Consider the following 13,028-nt stretch of genomic DNA (forward strand, 5'->3'; position numbering starts at 1 on the left):
CACTGGAGGCAACACAGCTGCTCACAGATGTCAGCTGCCGTATTTCCTCCTAAATCAGTTAGCAAATGGTTGCTAACCCTCTGTTACAAAAGAGCTGCATGTTATATTATTTACTGTGTAACACTTTTTCAAATTCAATACTTTGCACTACAGACACAACACACAAAAATCTCCACAATACACTGGGACTCCAGCAGCACTGTAAGCCAGTGAATAGTGGAGGGAATTGTGGACTGCATGTGGACTTTTAATGAATAAAAAGCTGCCAGCACCTTCAGTTGTTCGGCTTCAGTAAGCATAAGCTATGTGAGCAGAGGAGATAGAAATATAAAAAGAAAACAACCGTGAGGCACACTACACAAATGAAATGATGTTTCGGGTAAACATCTTAAAATTTTAGAACTTTTTTTTTTTCCCTTTCAAGGATGAAGTAAGAGAATGACACAGTTCTAGCTGCCACAAAAGACCATGTAGCTCTAGAATTGAGAACCCTAGGCTTTGTACATTCAATAAGCAGGAGTGTGGAGAGTGTAACCCTAAACGGAGCTGTTTGTTATGAAAATATTAACATGAACAAAGTAAGTTAAATTATTTAAAAATATTAGAATGAAAAGTACAGAAATTTGTGTTTGGCTGACAATTGATTGTTGTAACAATACTTCTTGGTAATATATGCCTGAAAAGCTTGTTTATTTCCCCTTAAATGGTGGCAAATTTGTAAGGAAAATGCATTTGCAGGTTGAGCAGCATTTGTTTATATTGTCATTTGTGTCATGGTTCTGGGTCTTTGATACAGGTTTATGAGTTTGCTTAGTCTTTTGGTCACTTCTTGCAGGTTAATGAGATGCTAATGTTCAGTTTGGAGAGCCTCCGAGTTATGTAATGTTTCTAGTTCTTAGTTCTTTTTTAAAAATTTCGTTCCCTTTCGTGTCCAGTTTGTCTTTGTCTCTCCTTGCTGTCTCCTCCAATGTGTCCCTAGTGTGTAGCCCATCATGTCGATCTATTAATGTCAAGTTCGATGTCATTCTCTTTCTCTCTGTCCCTTGCTCTCGCTCTGTTTAGTCAGTCGTGTCTCAGTGCTGTTCCCCTATCTCGTTAGTTAGATTATTGTTCAGCTGTGTTCCCCAGGTGTTTCCTCTCCGCCCCGATTCCCTCATGTGTATATATCGTCTGTGTCTCTTTGTTTTCTTTGTTCAGCGCCTCCAGTGTTTGTTTCCATGAGTGACTGCCAGTTACTTAGTAGGATTTATTTCCAAAAATAAAGCAGTTCAGTTCAGTCAAGCCTGAGAGTCCTGCATTTGGGTCCCAACCTGCCTGCCACACTCGGGTATATGTATTCATATAAGGCTTCAGTGAAGGGTAAGGATCTGGCCACATTATTATGGCCCTGGACAGAGTTGTTATGACTGCTCACTGCAATTGTAAAACAGCGGGTCACAAGTCCACATGTATGGAGGACCCATTTTACAGCTTACAGCACTTTAGGAAAAGCATCTGCTGTAAAGATGTTGGGGCCTGAAACCACAGGACACCTTATAAAGTCCATGCCTCTGTGGATTAGACCTATCTCAGCAGTCCAAAGGGTACCTACACAATACTGGGCAGGCTTAAATGTTACAATTATAAACAGCTTTGAACCGAAATACGGGATAAGAATACCTGATCTGTATCTCATGAGTCGGCCATTTTTCCCAGGTAAGTAAAACAGGAAATATAGAATCACAGTTCAGTGGTGTAGATACAGTAGAAACTGAATTGTTGTCAATATGACAGAGAGGAAGAGAAGCAAGGAAAGCCAAGAGATTGTAAGAACAGATGATATGACAAATGGTTGGTACAAAGACTCAAGCAAATAACATCGAGAAAAGAAAGCGCACTCTTTCCCTCATTTCCTCTCCATCTTCCTCTTGCACTCGAAGGTTATCTCTAACACTAGGTCCTTTCAGCCCAATAGGGAAGGGGATAATTGGCCAGTGGAAGCAGGGAGGTGAGGTATTTCAAGCTGTCTCTATTCCAAATCCAACACGAAGGCACAACTCTATCAATCCCAAGTGCACTGGCAGGGAGGCCAAGTGGGGGAGAGGAGGAGAGCTGTCAAACAGAGCGCATAAAGGATAAGCGCTCAAGAGGATGGAGAGCGAGCCCACCGTGAAATGAAGACTTACGAACAGGGAGGTGAATGGGATGGGAGGGGGATTGGCAACAGAAAGGTTATTTCTGGACACTGCACACAGACATGCTGTAGTATTACAGTCAGATGTGCATATGCAAACACAGAAGTACAGGTACAACATCCATATTGAACTGAATCACATGACCTCTAATGCTAAATAAACATCTGTGTTCATGTACTTTGTCCTGAACCATCAACCTTCCAATTAGTAGATGACCTGCTCTACCTCCTGAGCTCCAGCCAACCCTTTGGACACACACACTACAATTCAAACTATTAAAAACAAACAATATGCAACATTCTCATGCCCCCCAGAATGGCACGGCATACATAATTGCAAGGTCTGCAGATTTGACTTTTGCTGACATTTATGCAAAACAGATTGTGCGCATTAGATGTCATCGCTAGTATCGCTAATATGCAATATGCAAATGAAAATGCTTAGCCAAGAAAAACTGATATCAGATATTTCTGACAACTTCAGAAATAATTGTATTGATTGATGCCTCATCCGACTATCAGACAATGGAGCAATATTTACAATAATGAGATTGCAGGCAGAAATCAGTAAATATGCCACAGGGTAAAATTGTGTGTGCACGTGTGTGTACATCTCATATGTGCAGTTACAGCACGTTCATATTTTCCTGCTGTGGTCAGGTTAAACTGGTGATATAGATCCAAATAGAGTGTGATGATCACTTGTAGTTTGCTTCACGCCAAGCACTGAAAAACACCTCAAGCTGGGCAGCATTAATGAATAAGTCCCAATATTAAAGGATTAAACATGAGGACACAGGCTCATCACAGATACAGCTGAGAAAGTATTTTTCAAATTTGTATGTTATGTTGCTGCTCCATAATAAATACGTTTTGATTTTTTTTGTAAATGTATTTATAATTCTAACCTGAAATATGTATATAATATTTTATATCAAAGCAAAAAACAAAAGTTTCACAGAAACTGCCTGCAATGCTAAGACACAGCTCCGTGTTGGGAATAAAAAAAAAATAGTGGCAGAGAATAAACCATGGTAAGAGAGCTGATGACCACTAAGCTTCAGAGATCCAATTTGGAAATGAAAAAGCTCCAGGAAAACAATCATAACCACACCTGTACAGTACATTGATCTGACTTTCATGGTAGAGTGGGCAGACAGAAACCTGTATACAATATATAAGGGGCTATAATGGGCAAATACTGGCAAATATAAGCATGTTATGGTATCAATGAGATGTCGTAGGGCATCTCATTGAAAAAATAAGAAGTGTGTTGCAAAGCTCACTCCACGCCCTTTCATATGATATATTACTCAATGTGGTTTCTTGAATTTGAAGGTCAAGTTTGATCTTGGATACTAACAATGGAGGGGTCAAGGTCAAATGCTTAACCAGCCTAAGTACTCAAGACCTAGTGTAGTTTTAAGACTATCCATAAAAACTGTGGGTAATATATTTGGTGTGACCTTGACCATGATGCCATTGTCACCAAAATTAGATCAGCTCGAGCTACTATTGGGATCAGAATCAGAATCAGAAACTTTATTGTCATTGTCACGAGAACAACGAAATGAAGAATGGTCATACCATCACACAAAATTTGGAAATGATATCATGAAAACTGCATGAAAACAAATAGACAAACAAATTGAACCGATTATATACTCCCTTCCTTTTGGGGGGAGAAGGAGTGATTGCTCATGTCTTCTGTACAGTAATTTAATTATAAGTTAATATACTATACAAGTTTAAAAAAAACAAACAACATAAATAATTCAGTGTTAGCTGAAGGAGGGTTGACATTACCAAAATGCTGCAACATAAAATGTGAAGAAAAAAAAAGTATCTACATACTTATTGAACAGGTTTTATTTGCAATAGAGACACTGCAGACTTTATCCTTCTCAAGGTCATTTGGTGGTTAATAGACCCATTTATTTATTTGGGGGGGGGAAGCAGCCAGGTAGCAAGGTGGAGGTTGTGATAATGGATTTTCCCTCTTCTTGGAATGACAAAAACTTCTAAAAGTCTATTGAAAGCACTTTAAACCTGCTGAAATTAATCTATGAGCACAGATCACAAAGACAAGTCGATAAGGTCACTGTCACCACAATAAGAATGAAAACATAGGTCTCTGTTTCTCTTAAAGTTGCAAAAAGAACAGGCAGAATAGCAAGGCAACATTTCACACTTGAATAGCTGCTCCCTGTCATTTGTTGGGATCTCAGTGTCAATATATGGAAATGGGTAAACAGAGAAGACCCCTCCTTCTGAGGTTTCTACAAAGGTCGATCAAGTTAAGCAGTATTAGTCAAAGACTGCTGCTGTAAGCTGTTATGACCTGGGAAAAAAACATATCAGCAACTATTTTATAGGCACTAAATTAATCATATTTACAGTAACATTCAGGTTAGTGAAATTCTGTAGGCTTTAACAGCAGCATAACATCCACACATTAAAACTTTAATTGTGACTGACACAGTATAAAACTGATAATTATCACATCTGCGTTGCAGGTTTAAGAATGACTTCTTTCGTTCTTTTCAATTAAAATATGGTATTAAAATACTACATTGCCACTGCTAATTTTTGCTATATTTTTTATGTAACCCAGGACAGTTATGTGGTTTGGCTCTGGGCCAAGATTTTTAGGACAGGAATAACAATGTATGAATGTGTGAAAAACATTTTTACTTTTAATTTAGCGTCCCAATGGAAAGCAAGCACATTCTTTTTAGGGCTCAATACCATGCTATCGTAAAAGTCTGCAGATAATTTAATAATGCTAGTTTTTATCCAGTTGAATTTTACCGAGGAGTCAGATTCTTTATCAAACTGAACCCCACAGCCCAGCTGATCACTTGTCTAAGATCCTGGATGAAAGCTTACTTTTTCTCCCAGGGCCTTGAGGCTATCCAGGAAGCGCGGCCAGAAATCCTTGAAAAGTGGCCGGTCGATCTTCTTCAGACTGTCTTGGGTGCTGGCATCCACACTGACATACAACTGAGTAACTGGCACCAAACTCCTAAAAAGAATTTGGTTGAGAAAAGACAAGAATTATGTAGCTGCTGCAAAATTTAAGACGCATTTAAAACAAAAATTACATTCTCCTAAGAAAACACAGTTCTCTGATGCAGGCACTTATACCCTATTCAGACAACGTGATTAATTGCCAACTTGATTCAGTGACACAAGAACATCAAGTCAAATACTCATTGTTGTTGAAGCAATGGTTTTCTTTCTTTTTCTATAGATAATCAATAAACAAGGAGAATACTGAGCTGGAGCTGAGAAAGAAACTGTAAAAATAAAGAGTACCTATTATAAATATCAAGTAAGAAAAAAAAAAAACTTATTTGGGTGAAACTGAACTTTGGTCATATAAGTAATCAGAAAAGAGTAATAGAGCAGAAAGTACCACATGAAGAACGTTTATAATACTGGTGAAAGAACAAAAAAACAAATAAAGCAAAAAACAAAAACACATTTCCCCTTGTTAAAAGAGCCGTGGAATAGATTCTCCAACCCAAAGTGCAACAGCTCATCTCCTATAAGATAGCTCTGGCAGACAGGATAAATGGCTGATGCCTGGTGTCCTTGCCTTTAACTTGCTCGATGACTATGTGATAAGCCTGTGACAGGCCAGTTAGCCACAATATTGGATATGTCAGTGTGTGTCGTGAAAACCGGTAAGTGGTTCTTGATAGAGAGGTCAATATCCTGTTCATTTCAAATGGCTCACGCAGCATTCATCCATTACAGTCTAGACTTATAGAAAGTGTCAACAGTATTCTGTGTACTAAATGGGAACACATACAATATTTTTTTCTTTTTTAAACAAGCAGCAGCATCTTCACTAAGAGTCTGTGTGGCTACAAAACCACTGAAAGATTAAAAGGCAATGATAAATTTAGTTTGTGCAGAAGTGGTAACTTTCCTCTTCGGAGTGAAGAATGACATAAAAATACAATAAAAATTTCTGTCTGCTGATCTAATCAAGAATTTAGCAGATTTATTCAACACTCATAGAATGGGCAATCGTGGCTCAAGAGTTGGCAGTTCGTCTTGTAATTGGAAGGTTGCTGGCTCGAGCCCCGGCTCCGACAGTCTCGGTTGTTGTGTCCTTGGGCAAGACACTTTAGCCGTTGCCTACTGGTGGTGGTCAGAGGGCCCGATGGCGCCAGTGTCCGGCAGCCTCGCCTCTGTCAGTGCGCTACAATGTATCTTGCCATCACCAGTGTGTGAATGACTGAATGTAGTGTAAAGTGCTTTGGGGTCCATAGGGACTAAGTAAAGCCCTATACAAACAGGGCATTTACCAGTTACCAACACTCAATTGGAAAACTTATTCTTGAATAAAACATGTCTGCAAACAAAGTAACCTTTGTGTTAGGTAACATTGTTAATAATACAACAGATGTGCACTTCAGCATGCTTTTTTGTAGCATGACAATATTGCCCTGACAAAACTTTTGGTACTTCGTCTTACACTTCACATTACACTGAGTGTGACTCACAAAAACTTTTCATGTTGATGCTTACAGTCCTTCCTGAATCTAAGGCACATTTCACTTACTACACTTAGTATCTAACTGTGTTTGTGGTGAAGCTGTAGTGAAAGAAACATTAATAAAAACAATCGAGACCTTGATTCTTATCGTGGTTAGGAATTTTTTAGTAGGGGAAAAAATGGGTTTGGAATCTACAGTATGTCTTACGGATTAACTACAGAGACCTCACCTTCATAAGGAAAGTCAGAAAATAATATATGTTTACACACTCAGGCAAAGGTACCAACAATCAGCCATTATGGTTTAAATGTTTTTTTTTAATATAATTATAGAAAAGCGTTCAAATTATCCCAGTACATGCAAACATTTAAGGTTTTTAAAAATCCATCAATTTAATGAAGGTTAATTGAAATTATGTGCTGCTCAAAGCACTGAAAAATGGATTATCTTCCCCCCCCCGCCGACTAACTCTTTAATCTTCTTGTTAGGGTTAGGTAGGTTATTAAAGTATGAAAACAGATCAAACTTATTTTAAGATTACTTTAATAGTAAGAACAAAAAGATCATGTAACACACAAAGAAGATATTTTTTCATTTTGCTTGTACCTGATTTCCTGGGGGAACTGCGCATTGGTTACCAAGAAACTGGAGATCTGATGGTGGTGGAGGAGGCGAATGAAGTTGTTGATTTCAGGATACATGATTGGTTCACCAACCAAGGACAGGGCGCAGTGCTTGACTGCTAGGCCCTCCTCATACCTGTCAGGCTTTACTCCAGGGACACCTAGCAGGAGAGACGTCAATGTCGGAGTAGATCATAGTTGTCAGACACAAAAAACAACTGTGTGAAGCAATAGACTGAGGTGAGGTTTTGAACTGAAGGCTGTTTTAGTGATTAGCCATTGTAACAGGGCAGCCCTTAGCGGCTGGAAACACAGTGAGATGGACCAAGGCAAGTGTAGTGGAACAAAAAGTATTTATTTGCTATACAGCTCTCCTTACAACAATTAACTCGTCGAGCTTCTTCACAGCACAATCAACCCCTCTAATGACAACTGGCAGCCTTAAATATGTTCAGCTGTCACGGACTAAACCATTATTCCACTCTCAGGTAAATTATTAAATCCCAACCTTCCACCACAACACACTATATGTCAATTAGAATAAATAAATACATAAATAAATTTCACATTTTCATATTAATAAATAGTTCACACTTTAATTTTACACCAAACCCAATATTATAAAAACCCAGAAACCTCAAGCACAAAAAGATTCACCACACTCTCTTAACCCATGGTCTCTCCCGGAACCTTTAAATGGTGTCTGGACCCCTGGGGAAACATTTGCCCAAACACCTTGAAGAGGACACAGGCAAGAAAGGTGAGTAATCATTATCTTACAAACACTTATTTGCACCAGTTTTATTCCTAGATTTCACACACACACACACACACACACACACACTTGCATTAGTGTTCCTTACTGGTAAACTTTAATCACAATCTCAATCACCGTTCTTCTCTCCTCACAGACAACCACCATATTCCTTGATGAGGAGCAGCTGTGCAGGATCTGAAACAAGGCTACCAACTGATTTTAAAATTCCCAATAAATAGTCAATAAATAATTAAACTTCTTGTGTGTAAATGTTTTACTGTGCAAATCCAGGCTTAAAGTGCAATGCTAAATAAAGTGCTTGATAAGGTGCTTTTAATAAAGTGAAAGGTGTGCTTAAAGTGCTATACAGATAATATAATATAAATAAATGTAGTAAGGGAGTCCTCTTCCTTACACCCATAACCAAAGAGTCACAAGAAATAGATGTGAAGATGAACAAGAGAGATCTAGGGCTTGACATATCTTCATTTCAACTCTTGATCCTAGGCTCTTAAACAGTTAATCCATTTCCTTCAAAGTGTTGCATAACAGAAGATCCATAGAATAAACTGCAAAAAATAACCACAGTAATGGTTTTAAACATTCACCCAATAGACAGTTGCTCATTTGGTGTTTTGAGAGCATGGTGGAGAGCATTTTATAATAGATGGATCTAAAAACCTCCCATTCATTTTTCAGCTGTGTTGAGATCTCGAAGGACACAAACCATGCTAAAAATCTATCCATCCACCTATTCATCTAAAATTGAAATAAGAATGTTGATGAATGAAATCAAAAACACTGAAAAGAGCAGGAGAGATAATGTGAAGTATGTAGGTATATGAATGATTTAATCAGGCCAAGTTTGCTTTTGGGATTCCAGCCTGGAAATGGTATAAAGTATTAAAAGCAGTATGACACTGCAGGAATTTGTAATAAAGGGAATAAACAAACATGAAAATGGTATCAGAGAATATTCAAAGGGTTTAATGTGATATTTCTCAAGCCAGAACAGAAGACATTTTTAGACTAAATTCAGGAAATCTTACAGAAGATCTTGATATGAATCATGAATATATATATACACACACCGGTATATATATATTTTTAATAACTTGGTAGCTAGTAATGCAGAGAGCAAAAAAGAATCAGTATTTGTTGCTTTTAAACACTAATGTGTGTCTACACACACTTTTTTTTTTCAAGATCTTTGAAAGACAGAAGACTCTTCAGCAGATTTAGGAACTCTTAGTTGCTTCTGTCTCTTCATGTAGCCTCAGATTGACTTGATGATGCTGACATCAGGTCTAGGGGGGGCACCATCTGTTCTAGGACCTCTGGTTATTCTTGTTGCTGAGAATAGTTTTTATGAGTCTGGCTGTATGTCTGGAGTCAATGTTATGACACTGCACAGTATCATATGCGAAATTCCATTAAATTCTCACATAATTAGAGAATTATGTGGATCACTCAGATTATAAAAAGTATATTACATAGATATATGGATCTATATCTATCTCTATAGATCCATATATGTCTATCTCTCTCTCTATATCTATATCTATATATATCTATATATCTAGGGATGGGTATCGTTTAGGTTTTATCCGATACCGGTGCCAAATCGGTACTTTTGAAACGGTGCCGGTGCTTAAACGGTGCTCAAACCGGTGCTTAAAGAATGGAGAACACAAACTTTGTCCAAAAACCTCATGTTCAGCTGTTGTTTTTTTTTTGTAAAAAGATAACAATGTTAGCCTTTTCTGCAGCTATGGGGCATATATGGTATCACTCTTGGCTGGAAGCAGTGCTTAAACAATGGAAAAAAAACACAAACTTTGTCCAAAATCCTCTCATGTTCAGCTGTTTCCCACTTTTTCTTTGGTCATTTTAGCCTTTTTGTCCAGGGTGAAGGGAGTATCTGCCATCAAACAAGAGGACAGCCGCATGTAGCTATGATGATGTTTGCTAGTTCACCTTACATGCATTAATGTAATAACGTGGTTAGCCTACTCAACGTAAATTACACTCGAACAACATTAAGCGACTCACGCAGAAAAGAACGGCTTCTGCTGCCATCATCATCCTCATCATTTCTGCTACACTGGCAGGGCTAGGGGCCAGGACTCTATTCTTCGGGTTTTTGGGGGATGTTGCTCCGGTCCGATAACTGGCAACCCACCCAACGTGCACAGTGTGAGGTCTCGCAGCAAGCTATCAAATACGGCGCATTTCTCGGCTTTTAAAAAAAACGCTATGCGTCGCCAGGTGTTTCATCGGATTCGAGGTGTTACCTCCTTTGACAATATCACAGTATCAGCTTAAAGCACTTGTTGCTGCTGAGTTTGCATCTTTTACTGTGAAGTACAGCCAGACTTTTGACCGCTTCGCCTTGGACATTTTTAATCTGTAGCTCTGCTCTAACTGAACGTACGTACCTGGCCCCGCCTACTATCCTGGGAAACGTAAAATGATTGGCTAGAAGTGTATCACAGCTCAGGAAAAAAAAAGCACCGAAATGTGCGCTGCTTTTCGGTCTGGTTACTACCGTTTATGTCAGAACCGGTGCCATCATGGCACCGGACACCGGTACCCATCCCTATATATATATCTATATCTATATATCTATATATAGATATATATATATATATATATATATATATATATATATATATATAGATCCATATATATCTCTATATCTCTCTATATATCTCTATATATCTATAGATCCATATATATCTCTATATCTCTCTATATATCTCTATATATCTATATATAGATCCATATCTATCTCTATATCTATCTATATATCTCTATATCTATCTCTATCTCTCTATATCTCTATATCTATATATATGGATCTATCTTTATATCTCTATATATAAATAAATAAAAAGTGGCATTAGCATTACAATTTAATTTGGTTATCTTTGCAGGCTTCTTTTCTGAGTTCAATTTGTATAAGAGTTGAGTATACTGAAGACTTTGTCATGATACTGTCCACTCATATCAGTGCATCTGCACCTTTACATTATGAAAAGGGTACAGGTTAGTTCAGTATGCATGAATGAAGAAAGACATTTCATGTACTGAAAGTGCCATGCTGTTGTAACAGGGAATGACATTACAAGATATTTAATTAATGTGCTGACTTGTCTGCCAAAGTAAACTTCACCAAGCTTCTGTTGCACAGTGACATAAATAATTGTGTGAATTGTAACAAACTGCCTAGAGTGTAGAATTAAGTGGGACAGTTAGATAAATACTGAATACAGGATACGTATCACTAATAGTTTGGGGTTCATTATGCTTGGTAATGAAAATGATTGAGATTAGATACTCGTTTGCAACAGTATCTATATGAAAGTGCCCTCTTTGACTCCTGCAGTTGACACACAGCTTCACACAGCACTTGCAGATAGACAGTCACATAACCACTCCCCTCACTACTGGCTGAAGCAGTTGACATGAATTTTGAGAGGTCATCAAAGCTCCTACTTTAGAAACACTGAAGGATTAAACAGTTGTCACAAATGTTAACTTGCCTGGAGCATACGTAAATGTTAGACGCTTAATTATCGTCAATTACCCAATAGCCACTGACCTAGCCTCAGGGGGGTCATAAGCTAGTAGACTATGCAACTATGCATCCCATAACTGGGATGGTTGCATCAGGAAGTGTATCTGGTATAAAACCTTTGACAAATCAAAGGTACTTTCAGAACAGCCTTTGTCAAACAGCCACATAAGCTTCCTGTTAAGTCATCATTAAGGTAACAACTAGCAGCTATGCTCATCCATAACGTTATAATTAACAGTGTTAATTTAACAGCACAGAACAAATATTCGTGTCATGCATAGGTTGAAGCTGAGAAGCCTACCAGGAAGGAACTAGACAGAAATTGTTGCAGCCTACCTTTCTATTTGATCAGCAATAAAGGTTTGGTGCAACGCAACCAGCAACAGCACTACCTCAGACAAGCTAAAATGTTGGTGTCTGTTTGGGTTTTTTTTTTTTGGCACTATGTAAGGTAATCTTAAAATATCCCATTTACACACCTTATAGGTTTTTTGTTTTTTCCAAATGGTATTGAGTATTTTCCTGGGTACTGATATCAAGCTTGAGATTCTAGTATCATGGCAAGCCTAATGCGTGAAGAACACAGATTTATTCCTAGATGCAGTCATCAAGACAACATTACAAAGAATACAAACAAACTCAACAAGCAGATCCCAGGGTAATAAGCTAACGTTTATGCTTTTAAACTACGAGTAATAGCTTTCATTATAAATCCATTATAAATTGTGCCTGACATTAAACTGCTACTTGAGACCTTTTATTCAGTAGCCCATCATGGAGTCAGAGCAGACACCAAGCTGCTTAATCACACTGAAGGTTTTGTGAGCCACTGTCTGGGGATTTCATTGTGCTAGAGAGAGTAAAATGTATCACTGTCAATTGTAAAAGAAGTTGAAGGCTGCATAATGTGGTCTTACAGTGCAACTGGAAAGATGATTATGGATGATGATGACAATAGAAGCTTGTGCCTTGCTTTAGTATGCCTCTAATTAGAATTGCAAAGTTGAAAATATACGTTTTCTATCATTTTACTGTAATGTCTTTTGTGAAATATTGGGGGGGTTAACTCTAAGAGAAATATGAAGGTGGCATTCAGGACAACCATTGGTATGCCATTGCTCTTTTGCAACCACATCAAGAAAAAATTATTAGATTTTCTATGATGATGTGCGTTATATATATCCTTAAACTCAGCTCTGAGAATCATATTAACTATAAAATAGCCCCTTTGAAGAAGATACGTCTCAGAAGTTTTTTGCATTTATATCATTTCACGAGCACAATGTCTGCAGTGTTTTATAATGGGATCAGCAGCAGCTTTGAGGTTAGAGAGGCAGCTCTCTGACCGTAAAGTTGCAGGATCAGGCCAGGCCTCAAGAATAGT

General features: G+C 38.0%; 1 protein-coding gene across 2 annotated transcripts in view; it reads right to left on the reverse strand.

Moving 5' to 3' along the window:
- tyw1 (tRNA-yW synthesizing protein 1 homolog (S. cerevisiae)) overlaps positions 1-13,028 on the reverse strand; it is a 56,772-nt gene that overhangs the window by 20,237 nt on the left and 23,507 nt on the right. For both annotated transcript variants that reach the window (XM_026191614.1, XM_026191613.1), the window contains exons 12-13: positions 7,291-7,468; positions 5,063-5,198 (exon numbers count right to left, since the gene is read on the reverse strand). In XM_026191614.1, the coding sequence (XP_026047399.1) occupies positions 5,063-5,198; positions 7,291-7,468 (314 nt within the window). The remainder of the gene's footprint in view (positions 1-5,062; positions 5,199-7,290; positions 7,469-13,028) is intronic.

The sequence above is a fragment of the Astatotilapia calliptera genome, chromosome 14, assembly GCF_900246225.1.
Source record: "Astatotilapia calliptera chromosome 14, fAstCal1.2, whole genome shotgun sequence".
In the NCBI taxonomy this organism is placed as follows: domain Eukaryota; kingdom Metazoa; phylum Chordata; class Actinopteri; order Cichliformes; family Cichlidae; genus Astatotilapia; species Astatotilapia calliptera.